The following is a 14,202-nucleotide window of genomic DNA, read 5'->3' as shown; positions in this document are numbered from 1 at the left end:
GGCACAGGATGAAGTGTCTGGTCACAGGAGGAAGTGTCTGGGCACAGGGAGAAGTGTCTTGGCACAGGAGGAAGTGTCTGGGCACAGGAGGAAGTGTCTGGGCACAGGAGGAAGTGTCTGGGCACAGGAAGAAGTGTCTTGGCACAGGAGGAAGTGTCTGGGCACAGGAGGAAGTGTCTTGGCACAGGAGGAAGTGTCTGGGCACAGGATGAAGTGTCTGGTCACAGGAGGAAGTGTCTGGGCACAGGAGGAAGTGTCTGGGCACAGGAGGAAGTGTCTGGGCACAGGAGGAAGTGTCTGGGCACAGGAGGAAGTGTCTGGGCATAAGAGGAAGTGTCTGGTCACAGGAGGAAGTGTCTGGTCACAGGAGGAAGTGTCTGGGCACAGGAGGAAGTGTCTGGGCACAGGAAGAAGTGTCTTGGCACAGGAGGAAGTGTCTGGGCACAGGAGGAAGTGTCTGGGCACAGGAGGAAGTGTCTGGGCACAGGAGGAAGTGTCTGGGCACAGGAGGAAGTGTCTGGGCACAGGATGAAGTGTCTGGGCACAGGATGAAGTGTCTGGTCACAGGAGGAAGTGTCTGGGCACAGGAGGAAGTGTCTGGGCACAGGAGGAAGTGTCTGGGCACAGGAGGAAGTGTCTGGGCACAGGAGGAAGTGTCTGGGCACAGGAGGAAGTGTCTGTGGCATAGGAGGAAGTGTCTGGGCATAGGAGGAAGTGTCTGGGCATAGGAGGAAGTGTCTGGGCACAGGAGGAAGCGTCTGGTGTGTGTAATCTTGACAAGCCAGAACCAAATCTTGTGTGATCTCGCGGTTCATGTTTCTTTGTAACGACAGACTAGGTGTGTATTCATTAGTGCACAGAAAACATTTTGCAATGAAAGCAAGCGTTTCTTATTGGATAAGTTAAGGTTTTTCTCTCCCCATTTCAGCCTGCTTGCTATGGTTTGAAAACCAGTGAACACACCCTGGAGAAGTCAGACAGTATGTTTACTGGGTAAAGTAGGTTCCTGTAAATGTTTGGCCAGAGGATCTGGTCAGGAGGAAAGCTGGATCGGGTAGTGCTCTTCAACATTCTGTAAACAGAAACACAATGATGCTTCTCCTTCACTCTTCAAAGGCTTTAGGCTAGATCAGAGACCATCAGAGACCATCAGAGACCATCAGAGACCATCAGAGACCATCAGAGACCATCAGAGACAATCAGAGACCATCAGAGACCATCAGAGAACATCAGAGAACATCAGAGACAATCAGAGACCATCAGAGAACATCAGAGACAATCAGAGACCATTGAAGACCATCAGAGACCATCAGAGACCATCAGAGACCATCAGAGACCATTGAAGACCATCAGAGACCATCAGAGACCATCAGAGACCATTGAAGACCATCAGAGACCATTGAAGACCATCAGAGACCATCAGAGACAATCAAAGATCAGCATCGTTTATAAAAAAGGATCATTGGCAACAAACATTTCTCAACAGACTAGAAAATTACAACAGGAAAAACAGTAGATATTAGTTTCTCTTTTCCTTTGGCCTGTCTGTGGTGTCAGAGTCACATTCATCAGTGCACATTGTTCAAGTCGTCCCTCCCGGTTTCTTTCTGTTTTCCCCCCCCGTTTGTTTTGTAGTGAATACGACCAAGGCTAGTTTGGTGTGCAACAAGGAACAAAATGGGCCTTCCAGACAGACATGGTATCATCCATCCACTCTGCTCCATGGATTCCAGCAGGCAAGATGGGACGTCGGACCGACTGGCTTTCACAAATAGAAAACACCAAAACTAAAAAACGATTTCTGTCTGTAGACCCAAAGGCTCATTTCCTTGGCAATTTCCCTTTGAGAGTGTCTGTTGACACTGGTAACTCAGGTAGAGAAGTGTTTGAGATGTAATGTTCAGAGGAAAGGTGGCAGTCTCTCAGTCTTCCTCCGTTTCTGTCTCCTGTGGCTGCTTGTCCCGTAATAGTGGAATGACAGACTCCCACGCTGCAAGGCACTGAAACAGAGAGAGGGAGAGAAGAGGATATGAGTTAGAGGGAGAGAGGAGGATATGAGTTAGAGGGAGAGAGGAGGACATGAGGTAGAGGGAGAGAGGAGGATATGAGTTAGAGGGAGAGAGGAGGATATGAGTTAGTGGGAGAGAGGAGGATATGAGTTAGAGGGAGAGAGGAGGATATGAGTTAGAGGGAGAGAGGAGGACATGAGTTAGAGGGAGAGAGGAGGATATGAGTTAGTGGGAGAGAGGAGGATATGAGTTAGAGGGAGAGAGGAGGACATGAGTTAGAGGGAGAGAGGAGGATATGAGTTAGAGGGAGAGAGGAGGATATGAGTTAGAGGGAGAGAGGAGGACATGAGTTAGAGGGAGAGAGGAGGATATGAGTTAGAGGGAGAGAGGAGGACATGAGGTAGAGGGAGAGAGGAGGATATGAGTTAGAGGGAGAGAGGAGGATATGAGTTAGTGGGAGAGAGGAGGATATGAGTTAGAGGGAGAGAGGAGGACATGAGTTAGAGGGAGAGAGGAGGATATGAGGTAGAGGGAGAGAGGAGGATATGAGTTAGAGGGAGAGAGGAGGATATGAGTTAGTGGGAGAGAGAAAGAGATTGAGAGGGGGGAGGAGAGAGAAAGAGAGAGATGACAGAGAGAGAGAAGTGACGCTGCTTAGCACTGCAACACAAAGACAGTATAATATGGGTTTGTATGTTACTCGCTCCCTCGTGGTCATCATAAAGATAATGTGTTTTCAAAGACTTACCTGGTTAAATAAAGACAAAATAAAACACATTAAAGACATGTATTAACAGTAGAAGCACTGGGCCTCGTGGGAACCTCCTTCAAGCCAAATCATTCTGACTCACATTCTAACAGCGGAACAGGGGTGTAAAGTACTTAAGGAAAAATACTTTTAAGTACTACTTAAGTAGTTTTTTGGGAGGATCTGTACTTCACTATTTATATATTTTTTTACTCCACTACATTCCTAAAGGAAATATTATACTTTTTAATCCATACATTTTCCCTGAAAACCAAAAGTACATGTTGAATGCTTTGCGGGACAGGAAAATGGTTAAATTCACACTTATGAAGAGAGAAGGCTGTCATTCTTACTCACTCTGATCTGGTGGACTCACTAAACAGAGAACATCCCTGGTCATCCCTACTGCCTCTGATCTGGAGGACTCACTAAACAGAGACCATCCCTGGTCATCCCTACTGCCTCTGATCTGGAGGACTCACTAAACAGAGAACATCCCTGGTCATCCCTACTGCCTCTGATCTGGAGGACTCACTAAACAGAGAACATCCCTGGTCATCCCTACTGCCTCTGATCTGGAGGACTCACTAAACAGAGAACATCCCTGGTCATCCCCTGCCTCTGATCTGGAGGACTCACTAAACAGAGAACATCCCTGGTCATCCCTACTGCCTCTGATCTGGAGGACTCACTAAACAGAGACCATCCCTGGTCATCCCTACTGCCCCTGAGGAGGAGGGGAGTAAACCCTACTGTCGGGAGGAAGAGGGGAGTAGGCCCTACTGTCGGGAGGAGGAGGAGGGGAGTAGGCCCTACTGTCGGGAGGAAGAGGGGAGTAGGCCCTACTGTCGGGAGGAGGAGGAGGGGAGTAGGCCCTACTGTCGGGAGGAAGAGGGGAGTAGGCCCTACTGTCGGGAGGAAGAGGGGAGTAGGCCCTACTGTCGGGAGGAGGAGGAGGGGAGTAGGCCCTACTGTCGGGAGGAGGAGGAGGAGAGTAGGCCCTACTGTCGGGAGGAGGAGGAGGAGGGGAGTAGGCCCTACTGTCGGGAGGAGGAGGAGGAGGAGGGGAGTAGGCCCTACTGTCGGGAGGAGGAGGAGGGGAGTAGGCCCTACTGTCGGGAGGAGGAGGAGGAGGAGGGGAGTAGGCCCTACTGTCGGGAGGAGGAGGAGGGGAGTAGGCCGTACTGTCGGGAGGAGGAGGAGGGGAGTAGAACCTACTGTCGGGAGGAGGAGGAGGGGAGTAGAACCTACTGTCGGGAGGAGGAGGAGGGGAGTAGGCCCTACTGTCGGGAGGAGGAGGAGGGGAGTAGGCCCTACTGTCGGGAGGAGGAGGAGAGGAGTAGGCCCTACTGTCGGGAGGAGGAGGAGGGGAGTAGGCCCTACTGTCGGGAGGAGAAGGAGGGGAGTAGGCCCTACTGTCGGGAGGAGGAGGAGGGGAGTAGGCCCTACTGTCGGGAGGAGGAGGAGGGGAGTAGGCCCTACTGTCGGGAGGAGGAGGAGGGGAGTAGGCCCCACTGTCGGGAGGAGGAGGAGGGGAGTAGGCCCTACTGTCGGGAGGAGGAGGAGGAGGGGAGTAGGCCCTACTGTCGGGAGGAGGAGGAGGGGAGTAGGCCCTACTGTCGGGAGGAGGAGGGGAGTAGGCCCTACTGTCGGGAGGAGGAGGAGGGGAGTAGGCCCTACTGTCGGGAGGAGGAGGGGAGTTGGCCCTACTGCCGGGAGGAGGAGGAGGGGAGTAGGCCCTACTGTCGGGAGGAGGAGGGGAGTAGGCCCTACTGTCGGGAGGAGGAGGGGAGTAGGCCCTACTGTCGGGAGGAGGAGGGGAGTAGACCCTACTGTCGGGAGGAGGAGGGGAGTAGGCCCTACTGTCGGGAGGAGGAGGAGGGGAGTAGGCCCTACTGTCGGGAGGAGGAGGGGAGTTGGCCCTACTGCCGGGAGGAGGAGGAGGGGAGTAGGCCCTACTGTCGGGAGGAGGAGGGGAGTAGGCCCTACTGTCGGGAGGAGGAGGGGAGTAGGCCCTACTGTCGGGAGGAGGAGGGGAGTAGACCCTACTGTCGGGAGAAGGAGGGGAGTAGGCCCTACTGTCGGGAGGAGGAGGAGGGGAGTAGGCCCTACTGTCGGGAGGAGGAGGGGAGTAGGCCCTACTGTCGGGAGGAGGAGGGGAGTAGGCCCTACTGTCGGGAGGAGGAGGGGAGTAGGCCCTACTGTCGGGAGGAGGAGGAGGGGAGTAGGCCCTACTGTCGGGAGGAGGAGGAGGAGGGGAGTAGGCCCTACTGTCGGGAGGAGGAGGGGAGTAGGCCCTACTGTCGGGAGGAGGAGGGGAGTAGACCCTACTGTCGGGAGGGGATTTCAAATGGGACAACTCTGTGGATTCTCTGACTTTCTACAGGAGGTACTAGATGTACTACAGGAGGTTCTACAGGAGGATCTAGAGGTACTACAGGTGGTTCTACAGGAGGATCTAGAGGAGGATCTAGAGGTTCTACAGGAGGAACTATAGGTACTACAGAAGGAACTAGAGGTACTACAGGAGGTTCTACAGGAGGATCTAGAGGAGGATCTAGAGGTTCTACAGGAGGAACTATAGGTACTACAGAAGGAACTAGAGGTACTACAGGAGGTTCTACAGGAGGATCTAGAGGTTCTACAGGAGGTTCTACAGGAGGAACTATAGGTACTACAGAAGGATCTAGAGGTTCTACAGGAGGTACTACAGGAGGATCTAGAGGTTCTACAGGAGGTTCTACAGGAGGATCTAGAGGTACTACAGGAGGTTCTACAGGAGGATCTAGAGGTTCTACAGGAGGTACTACAGGTGGATCTAGAGGTACTACAGGAGGTTCTACAGGAGGAACTAGAGGTACTACAGGTGGTTCTACAGGAGGATCTAGAGGTACTACAGGTGGTACTACAGGAGGATCTAGAGGTACTACAGGAGGTTCTACAGGAGGAACTAGAGGTACTACAGGTGGTTCTACAGGAGGATCTAGAGGTACTACAGGTGGTACTACAGGAGGATCTAGAGGTACTACAGGAGGTTCTACAGGAGGAACTAGAGGTACTACAGGTGGTTCTACAGGAGGATCTAGAGGTACTACAGGAGGTTCTACAGGAGGATCTAGAGGTACTACAGGAGGTTCTACAGGAGGAACTAGAGGTACTACAGGTGGTTCTACAGGAGGATCTAGAGGTACTACAGGTGGTTCTACAGGAGGATCTAGAGGTACTACAGGTGGTACTACAGGAGGATCTAGAGGTACTACAGGTGGTACTACAGGAGGATCTAGAGGTACTACAGGTGGTTCTACAGGAGGATCTAGAGGTACTACAGGTGGTTCTACAGGAGGAACTAGAGGTACTACAGGTGGTACTACAGGAGGATCTAGAGGTACTACAGGTGGTTCTACAGGAGGATCTAGAGGTACTACAGGTGGTTCTACAGGAGGATCTAGAGGTATTACAGGTGGTACTACAGGAGGATCTAGAGGTACTACAGGAGGAACTACAGGAGGATCTAGAGGTACTACAGGTGGTTCTACAGGAGGATCTAGAGGTACTACAGGTGGTTCTACAGGAGGATCTAGAGGTACTACAGGAGGAACTAGAGAGACTAGAGGAAAAATCAGAGCTGAGACCATTTTCTTCTAGTTGAACTATGATCACCTGGTTTACACTAAGAAAACCATGACAAACCATTTACCATGTAAGGGTCAAGATAAGGGCTGGGTTAGGATTAAGATTTTGGCAAGGGCCAATTAGATATATTATAACAAAAGGCAGTGATTAGTCTTCCCTCTTACCTTCTCATAGTACTGGATGTTGTGGTCTGCCATGCCAGTGAGTAGTCTTCCCTCTTACCTTCTCATAGTACTGGATGTTGTGGTCTGCCATGCCAGTGAGTAGTCTTCCCTCTTACCTTCTCATAGTACTGGATGTTGTGGTCTGCCATGCCAGTGAGTAGTCTTCCCTCTTACCTTCTCATAGTACTGGATGTTGTGGTCTGCCATGCCAGTGAGTAGTCTTCCCTCTTACCTTCTCATAGTACTGGATGTTGTGGTCTGCCATGCCAGTGAGTAGTCTTCCCTCTTACCTTCTCATAGTACTGGATGTTGTGGTCTGCCATGCCAGTGAGTAGCTGTCTGAAGTCTTGTCTCTTGTTGTTCTGCCAGCGGTCCCAGTCTGACTTCAGGTCAGCATTGCAACACTCCACTCTGTCATGGCACTTCTCCACGTCTGTAGGCACCTGCTGTAGGGAGGGGACAGGGGACAGAACTAAACACCTGCTGTAGGGAGGGGACAGAACTAAACACCTGCTGTAGGGAGGGGACAGAACTAAACACATAATGTAGGGAGGGGACAGAACTAAGCACCTGCTGTAGGGAGGGGACAGGGGACATAACTAAACACCTGCTGTAGGGAGGGGACAGAACTAAACACCTGCTGTAGGGAGGGGACAGAACTAAACACATAATGTAGGGAGGGGACAGGGGACAGAACTAAGCACCTGCTGTAGGGAGGGGACAGGGAACAGAACTAAACACCTGCTGTAGGGAGGGGACAGAACTAAACACCTGCTGTAGGGAGGGGACAGAACTAAACACCTGCTGTAGGGAGGGGACAGAACTAAACACCTGCTGTAGGGAGGGGACAGGGGACAGAACTAAACACCTGCTGTAAGGAGGGGACAGAACTAAACACCTGCTGTAGGGAGGGGACAGAACTAAACACCTGCTGTAGGGAGGGGACAGGGAACAGAACTAAACACCTGCTGTAGGGAGGGGACAGAACTAAACACCTGCTGTAGGGAGGGGACAGAACTAAACACCTGCTGTAGGGAGGGGACAGGGAACAGAACTAAACACCTGCTGTAGGGAGGGGACAGAACTAAACACCTGCTGTAGGGAGGGGACAGGGAACAGAACTAAACACCTGCTGTAGGGAGGGGACAGGGAACAGAACTAAACACCTGCTGTAGGGAGGGGACAGGGAACAGAACTAAACACCTGCTGTAGGGAGGGGACAGAACTAAACACCTGCTGTAGGGAGGGGACAGGGAACAGAACTAAACACCTGCTGTAGGGAGGGGACAGGGAACAGAACTAAACACCTGCTGTAGGGAGGGGACAGGGAACAGAACTAAACACCTGCTGTAGGGAGGGGACAGAACTAAACACCTGCTGTAGGGAGGGGACAGGGAACAGAACTAAACACCTGCTGTAGGGAGGGGACAGGGGACAGAACTAAACACCTGCTGTAGGGAGGGGACAGGGGACAGAACTAAACACCTGCTGTAGGGAGGGGACAGGGGACAGAACTAAACAAGGCACTACGGGGCATACGGCTACGCTCTGAACAAGTTATAATGGGCATAGCATTACGCAAAAATAGTCCAAATGAATAGTTAGGGAAAAACATAGATCGTTAGCATTAGCATTGACAGTATACAGAATTGTAAGTAAATCAAATCAAATTGTAAGTACATTGTTATAGCTAGGTAATGACCATATAGACATCACAAACAGATCGGAGACCAGGCTAGGAAATGACCATAGGAGTTGGTAAAAAAACACACAAAAAACAAACAGATCTGAGACCAGGCTAGGTGATAGTTCAGTAGAGTTAGTAAAACACAAACAGATCTGAGACCAGGCTAGGTGATAGTTCAGTAGACTCACTGTGGCTGATGCTCTTTCCTCTTTCCGGAAGGCAGCAGCTTCCAGTTTAGTCTCGTATTCAGCCTGAATGTTGTCCCTCTTCTTCAGAACAATCTGGCAGAGGAGAAACACACCAGACTAAATATAACACACACACACACACACACAAACACAGTCCCTCTCCTTTACAACAGCCTGACAGAGCAGAAACACGCCAGAGATGTTAGCAGCCTGCTACAGAGAGAGGCCAGACTGCTGCAGAGAGAGGCCAGACTGCTGCAGAGAGAGGCCAGACTGCTACAGAGAGAGGCCAGACTGCTACAGCCACTTGGCAGCCCAGAATGGTTGTGGTTCATGTACCCTCCCGCTGCATCAGATCTCACTTAGACTGACACTACTACTAAAGCCCCACAGTCTGCCTGGAGCCATTCGTTATGCTCATCATTGCAATCTAGACTTCTTAATGAAATCCTAGTTTAAAATCATAATTTAATATCTGTTTTCATCTCAAATAAAAAATAACACGTACAGTTCCTTGCAAAATAATGTTGTTGTTTTTTAAAGATTAATAAAAATGTAAAACATGAAATATTGCTGTTGCGTAAGTATTCATCTCCCTGTGGTCAGTAATTACAGCTGTGAGTCTATTTGGACAAGTCTCTAAGAGCTTTCAACACCTGGATTGTACAATATTTTATGGTTGGGTGGTATGCAGACGTCCATACCGTGCTTGTGCCATCCTGGGGTATATGATATCCTGGGGTATACGGTATTAGAATGCTAACAAAATGATAACAAGAAGTAAAGAATTCTCATAGAAGATGCTAGGCAAATGCTAACAAAACGATATCAAGAAGTAAAGAATTCTCATAGAAGATGCTAACAAAATGATATCAAGAAGTAAGGAATTCTCATAGAAGATGCTAGGCAAATGCTAAAAGAATGATATCAAGAAGTAAGGAATTCTCATAGAAGATGCTAGGCAAATGCTAACAAAATGATATCAAGAAGGAATTCTCATAGAAGATGCTAACAAAATGATATCAAGAAGTAAGGAATTCTCATAGAAGATGCTAGGCAAATGCTAACAAAATGATATCAAGAAGTAAGGAATTCTCATAGAAGATGCTAGGCAAATGCTAACAAAATGATATCAAGAAGTAAGGAATTCTCATAGAAGATGCTAACAAAATGATATCAAGAAGTAAGGAATTCTCATAGAAGATGCTAGGCAAATGCTAACAAAATGATATCAAGAAGTAAGGAATTCTCATAGAAGATGCTAACAAAATGATATCAAGAAGTAAGGAATTCTCATAGAAGATGCTAGGCAAATGCTAACAAAATGATATCAAGAAGTAAGGAATTCTCATAGAAGATGCTAGGCAAATGCTAACAAAATGATATCAAGAAGTAAGGAATTCTCATAGAAGATGCTAGGCAAATGCTAACAAAATGATATCAAGAAGTAAGGAATTCTCATAGAAGATGCTAGGCAAATGCTAACAAAATGATATCAAGAAGTAAGGAATTCTCATAGAAGATGCTAGGCAAATGCTAACAAAATGATATCAAGAAGTAAGGAATTCTCATAGAAGATGCTAGGCAAATGCTAACAAACGCATGCAAAATACTTACTACTAAGACAGACAAACAACCCAGCTCCTAAAGTTATGCAGGTACACGAAAAAACAATATGTGATCTAGTGTTGTCACGATACCAACATTTTACAAATGATACGATACCAGGCCAAGTATCACGATACCGATTAGTATCCAGGCACGGGGGTAGGCCGTCATTGTAAATAAGAATTTGTTCTTAACTGACTTGCCTCGTTAAATAAAGGTTACACACGAGTATCACAATGGTTTAAAAAAAATCAGTGGCCTAGCATTTTGTTACCCTGGCCCCCCTGGAAGCGTCTTCCCGTCTTATAAACGTTCCCCTGAAAACCTGTCACTGAAATGCACACTTCTCTACTCAATACAACAAATTGGATTTAACTTCACACAATTCAGTACATGATGGACTACCGCATATAATGGCTAATTTGCACAAATAACACTACATAGTGATCTGTATGTCAGTCAGGGGACAACACTACATAATGATCTGTAAGTCAGTCAGGGGGACAACACTACATAATGATCTGTATGTCAGTCAGAGGGACAACACTACATAATGATCTGTATGTCAGTCAGGGGACAACACTACATAATGATCTGTATGTCAGTCAGGGGGACAACACTACATAATGATCTGTATGTCAGTCAGGGGACAACACTACATAATGATCTGTATGTCAGTCAGGGGACAACACTACATAATGATCTGTATGTCAGTCAGGGGACAACACTACATAATGATCTGTATGCCAGTCAGGGGGACAACACTACATAATGATCTGTATGTCAGTCAGGGGGACACCACTACATAATGATCTGTATGTCAGTCAGGGGGACAACACTACATAATGATCTGTATGTCAGTCAGGGGGACAACACTACATAATGATCTGTATGTCATATACTTTTTGGCCTAAATGCAAAGCCTTATGTTTGGGGAAAATCCAACACAACACTGAGTACCAATCTTCATATATTTAAGCATGGTGGTGGCTGCATCATGTTATGGGTATGCTTGACCACGGGGAAATACTGGGGAGTTTCTCAGGACAAAAAAGAAACTGGATAGGGCTAAGCACAGGCAAAATCCTAGAGGACACCTGGTTATCTACTTTCCACCAGACACTGGCAGAGGAATTCATGTTTCAGCAGGACAATAACCTAAAACACAAGGCCAAATTAACACTGGAGTTGCTTACCAAGAAGACAGTGACCAAGTTACAGTTGCTTGAAATACTTATGGCAAGGCTTAAATTGCTGTCTCGCCATAATCAATATTAATAGGTAAATATTGTAGGCTTGTGTTAACTCGCTTATTTAGTAGCTAGTTCGCTATCTAGCTGTGGTTAGCTTCTTCCAAAATCAAACATTCGCTTGGTAACAGGAGTGAATCCCCTCCTGGATCATGAACCTTGCTGGCTAATATTCGTTTTGTGCGTGCAGCAAACTGAGTAGCAATTTTGAGTTACTTTTATACTTGTTTAGGTCAGAAACTGTACAAAATGTTTGCAAAGTGCTCATTCGCATTTAGTTAGCATTCTCTATGAGGATTCCTTATTGCTTGTTAGCATTTTGTTAGCATTCTGGTAAGTGACGTTTTTTTTTTTTAGAGTGGTACTCAGTGTTGTATTGGATTTGCCCCAAACATAAGGCTTTGCATTTAGCCAAAAAGAGTCTTCTTTTGCCATGTCTTTTATTTATTGTTGTGGCAGTATTACTTTAGTGCCTTTGTTGCATACAAGATGCATGTTTTAGAATATTTTGTATATTTGTGTTCGTTCACTCTCTGTCATTTAGATCATTATTGTGGAGTCACTACAGTGTTGTTGATCCATCCTCAGTTCTCTCCCATCACAGCAATTGAACACGGCAGCCATTTTAAAAATCACCAATGGCCTGAGCCGTTTCATTCCTGTCCTACAGCATCAGAAGGAGGACTGTATCTTTGAGGTGTCTTGGGTGGTTTCATATATCACATGCACAGCATAATTATTAACTTGACCATGCTTCAACAGATATTCCATGTCTGATTTGTTATTGTTAATCATTTACCAAATCACTGTATATCGTTATGAGGCTTTCGAAAAGATCCCTGGGTCTTTGTAGTTGAATCTGTGCTTCTACCCCCCCCCCCCCCCCCCCCCCCTCAAACCATAAGACTCTTGAACACAATAATTAAATGGCTACCTGGACTATTTGCATTGTCACCAACCAACCCCCCATTTTTACACTGCTGCTACTCTGTTTATTATCCGTGCAAAGTCACTTTCCCTCTACCTACCGGTACATGTATATATTACCTTAATTATCTCAACTAACCACATTGACTCTGTACCGGTACCCCCTGTATATAGCCTCCACATTGACTCTGTACCGTAACACCCTGTATATAGCCTCCACATTGACTCTGTACCGGTACCCCCTGTATATAGTCTCCACATTGACTCTGTACCGATACCCCCTGTATATAGCCTCCACATTGACTCTGTACCGGTACCCCCTGTATATAGTCTCCACATTGACTCTGTACCGGTACCCCCTGTATATAGCCTCCACATTGACTCTGTACCGATACCCCCTGTATATAGCCTCCACATTGACTCTGTACCGATACCCCCTGTATATAGCCTCCACATTGACTCTGTACCGGTACCCCCTGTATATAGCCTCCACATTGACTCTGTACCGATACCCCCTGTATATAGCCTCCACATTGACTCTGTACCGTAACACCCTGTATATAGCCTCCACATTGACTCTGTACCGGTACCCCCTGTATATAGCCTCCACATTGACTCTGTACCGTAACACCCTGTATATAGCCTCCACATTGACTCTGTACCGTAACACCCTGTATATAGCCTCCACATTGTACCGTAACACCCTGTATATAGCCTCCACGTTGACTCTGTACCGGTACCCCTGTATATAGCCTCCACATTGACTCTGTACCTTAACACCCTGTATATAGCCTCCACATTGACTCTGTACCGTAACACCCTGTATATAGCCTCCACATTGACTCTGTACCGGTACCCCTGTATATAGCCTCCACATTGACTCTGTACCGTAACACCCTGTATATAGCCTCCACATTGACTCTGTACTGTAACACCCTGTATATAGCCTCCACATTGACTCTGTACCGTAACACCCTGTATATAGTCTCCATATTGACTCTGTACCGGTACCCCCTGTATATAGCCTCCACATTGACTTGGTACTGGTACCCCCTGTATATAGCCTCCACATTAACTCTGTACAGTAACACCCTGTATATAGCCTCCACATTGACTATGTACCAGTACCCCCTGTATATAGCCTCCACATTGACTCTGTACCGTAACACCCTGTATATAACCTCCACATTGACTCTGTACCGTAACACCCTGTATATAGCCTCCACATTGACTCTGTACCGTAACACCCTGTATATAGCCTCCACATTGACTCTGTACCGTAACACCCTGTATATAGCCTCCACATTGACTCTGTACCGTAACACCCTGTATATAGCCTCCACATTGACTCTGTACCGTAACACCCTGTATATAGCCTCCACATTGACTCAGTACCGTAACACCCTGTATATAGCCTCCACATTGACTCAGTACCGTAACACCCTGTATATAGCCTCCACATTGACTCTGTACCGATACCCCCTGTATATAGCCTCCACATTGACTCTGTACCGGTACCCCCTGTATATAGCCTCCACATTGACTCTGTACCATAACACCCTGTATATAGCCTCCACATTGACTCTGTACCGTAACACCCTGTATATAGCCTCCACATTGACTCTGTACCGTAACACCCTGTATATAGCCTCCACATTGACTCTGTACCGGTACCCCTGTATATATCCTCCACATTGACTCAATACCGTAACACCCTGTATATAGCCTCCACATTGACTCAGTACCGTAACACCCTGTATATAGCCTCCACATTGACTCTGTACCAGTACCCCTGTATATAGCCTCCACAGTTAGGATGGGTGGAAGCGAAAATCAGAGATAAACACCAGATTGTAGTGCCTGAAGAAACCCCAAACCCCCAGCTCTCATTGGTCACCCAGCTCTCATTCTGTCTCAACACAAACATGACCTGTCACCCAGCTCTCATTCTGTCTCAACACAAACATGACCTGTCACCCAGCTCTCAT

The 14,202-nt window shown here is 47.5% G+C and overlaps 1 protein-coding gene across 2 annotated transcripts in view; it reads right to left on the bottom strand.

Annotated features, from left to right (window-relative positions):
- Positions 1–1,431: 1,431 nt before the first annotated feature.
- Positions 1,432–14,202, bottom strand: part of LOC129810586 (sorting nexin-30-like) — a 53,373-nt gene continuing 40,602 nt past the window's right edge. The window contains exons 7-9 of one of the 2 annotated variants that reach the window (XM_055861267.1): positions 8,430–8,522; positions 6,845–6,997; positions 1,432–2,000 (exon numbers count right to left, since the gene is read on the bottom strand). In XM_055861267.1, the coding sequence (XP_055717242.1) occupies positions 1,923–2,000; positions 6,845–6,997; positions 8,430–8,522 (324 nt within the window). In that variant the 3' untranslated portion in view covers positions 1,432–1,922. Of the gene's footprint in view, positions 2,001–6,844; positions 7,001–8,429; positions 8,523–14,202 lie in introns of both variants that reach the window. The other variant, XM_055861257.1, reaches the window with a different exon arrangement.

This window comes from Salvelinus fontinalis, chromosome 2 (genome assembly GCF_029448725.1).
Source record: "Salvelinus fontinalis isolate EN_2023a chromosome 2, ASM2944872v1, whole genome shotgun sequence".
NCBI classification, from domain to species: domain Eukaryota; kingdom Metazoa; phylum Chordata; class Actinopteri; order Salmoniformes; family Salmonidae; genus Salvelinus; species Salvelinus fontinalis.
The sequence above is the reverse complement of the archived record's forward strand: the minus strand, read 5'-3'. Positions and strand labels throughout refer to the sequence as shown.